Source organism: Triticum urartu, chromosome 5A, assembly GCF_056163025.1.
Source record: "Triticum urartu cultivar PI428250 chromosome 5A, HENAU_Tu73, whole genome shotgun sequence".
In the NCBI taxonomy this organism is placed as follows: domain Eukaryota; kingdom Viridiplantae; phylum Streptophyta; class Magnoliopsida; order Poales; family Poaceae; genus Triticum; species Triticum urartu.
This window is the reverse complement of record NC_141877.1, coordinates 56,976,850-56,979,287: the sequence shown is the minus strand read 5'-3', so window position 1 is coordinate 56,979,287 and position 2,438 is coordinate 56,976,850. Positions and strand designations below refer to the sequence as shown.

The following is a 2,438-nucleotide window of genomic DNA, read 5'->3' as shown; positions in this document are numbered from 1 at the left end:
ATCTCAAATCCTATGAGTAGGAATAGGAAATAAGATGTCATTTGTTTGACACCAAAGGAATTTTTCCATTGAGTCTAGGCTCTTTTTTATTTTTCTATGAAATGTGAAGGATAGGAACTAATCCTATGTAGGAATAGGAATCCATTCCTATGAACCAAAGGGCTCTAAAGGAAAAAGTCCTATAAGAATTCTATCCTCTAAATTTTTTATGAAATTCCTCTAAACCAAAGGAGGCCTGAAAGATTCATATTAATCTATATCTTCTATATTTATATTATATTATTATACCAATATAAAAAGATTCAAAGGGGCAGATCCAACTGATCTCAGCCATCGAACTAAGTTAATCCAACAACCTAGACTGCTTCAATGGCGAGTGTTAAGCATGTTTAACATGCAATTATTATCATACCAAATATTGCATTAATCATATGATTAACACACAAATAATAACATATCTAATATCCGTGTGCAATTAATATATTGCCTAAATATTAACGTGGGTTGCACGTGCGCATTACTAGCCTATAGAGGAAGTACTTCTTTATTTTATACCTGCCTTGTAAAGAGTGGGGCCCAGCAAAACCGGGTGTGCTGAGCGAAACAAAAACAGAGACAACACAAGGGATGATGATCAGCCAAATTCAGGTTGACAACGAAAGTTCCAAATTACACCAGTGACTATCGAAAATCATCTCGATCGAAGGGAAGCACATGGGAAACTTAACCAGATAAATTAGTCACCAATAGCGAACCACACGTAGGAGCCGATCGAGTTGCCGCCGGGTCCTCACTCCTCACCGAGCGCCACACCAGATTCAGCAGCCTAAACAGCGACGACGGGAAGAAGCGCCAGGAGCAGCAGCGTGTAACGAGCGCTCGAGGCGGCGCAGCTCCGGCCGCTCCCGGCGGTGAAGAAGTAGTAGTAGCCGCTGGGCTTCCCTCCCTTGGCCTGCGGCTGCGGCACGGCCGGCGGAGATGGCTGAGTCGTCATAGAGCGCGGAGGCGACGGCGAGGAGTAGCCACTGCCGTCGCTGCCCGCCGCCGGCGGCGGCGGCGTGGTACACACCGTCGGGCACGTCCCGCACTTGCTGACGCACAGCACGTTCGTGTCCGGCGGTGACCCTCCCGCCGTCGATGTCTGGGCGTCCGCCATGGCAGCCTCGCCGTAGAAGGACACCATGATCGCAGGGACCAGCAGCGCGAGCCATAGTGACCGTCCCATCTCCATTGCTACTGTGGGGGTGTGTGTCAATTTTTTGCGTTTATCTGTGGGACTATCTTAAACACTTGCGCAGAGGTGGGTGGTATATAGGCAGTGCCAACCCAAACTGCAACTGTATAGACGAGCGCCGAGCTTGTAGCTCAAGCTCAGAGGGAATATGAGCTGCAGGGAAAGGTTGGTTGTAAAGGAAGATGCTCCTTAGCGGTGAAGGGTTGGAGATTCTCCCCCCACGGTCCATATCCAAAAATCGATGGCTCATACCCAATTAAAATAAAATATTAGAGAAGTTAGAGCATCATCTACAGCGGGCTCCTCAAATGCCCTTTGTATATATGAATGGACGGCCCTCTCACTGATTGGCTGTCATGTTGGACCAGACCAGACTCCTCAGACATCCATCCTTCTTTTCCCACGTTCGAGACGTCGCCGTCCTCCACCCTTGCTCCCCCATCCACGCCGTCGTAGATGTCGTCACTGAGTAATCCGTCCCCCACTGCCAGCATGAGTCTGTTCCAGTCATGTCTGTGGCGGTAAGCTGCAGGGCAAAGAACGTCGCCCTGAGAGAGCGTCGTGCCCGCCAGCACGAGCAGGATGCTGCGGCGAAGAAAGTTGCGGTCAAGGAGGTGGTCGAAATCGACGTGGATGTGTCCCCTCCGCTGCGGCCGGCCGCCCTGTGCCCATCCACCATGCTGCCAACAAGGAAGCCGCCATCCGCCTCACCCGCAACTGACAATGTTTCGATGTCTAAATGGGAAGTGATTCTGGATAGTTAGACGCCATAGACAAGACGTGAGTGATTCATCATGTTGGCCAGACACGCCCTGGAAGTTGAATTTTATTTTTGGCATGTTTGAATTGTTGAATTATGGTTTATTTTGCTTTGTTGAATTGGTGATGAATTTGTGTTATATGGTTGACGTGCATGGATTTTCATGGATTTGAGGATTTTGATATGAGGAGTGTGGTTGTCCGGCAAGTCATTTGAATGGTCGTCCGGTGCTGCCCATGGTCGTGCTTGGATGCATCCGTAGATGTTTAGGCCTCGTTCCGTTTGGAGGATTTCTATAGGAAAAACGTAGGAATAAGGATTCCATAGAAAAAATTTCTATAGATGCGTTCGGTTTGTAGGAAACGCGTACATGAATCTCATAGAAATACTATTCATTTCCTTTATTTTTGAAGGAATCTACACATCCACTCAAAGCTCATTTTG

General features: G+C 48.1%; 1 protein-coding gene across 1 annotated transcript; it reads right to left on the bottom strand.

Moving 5' to 3' along the window:
- Positions 1-628: 628 nt before the first annotated feature.
- LOC125555620 (uncharacterized) lies at positions 629-1,384 on the bottom strand. The gene has a single exon (XM_048718514.2). The coding sequence runs from the start codon at positions 1,229-1,231 to the stop codon at positions 827-829; it is 405 nt and encodes a 134-aa protein (XP_048574471.1). The 5' UTR covers positions 1,232-1,384; the 3' UTR covers positions 629-826.
- Positions 1,385-2,438: the final 1,054 nt, after the last annotated feature.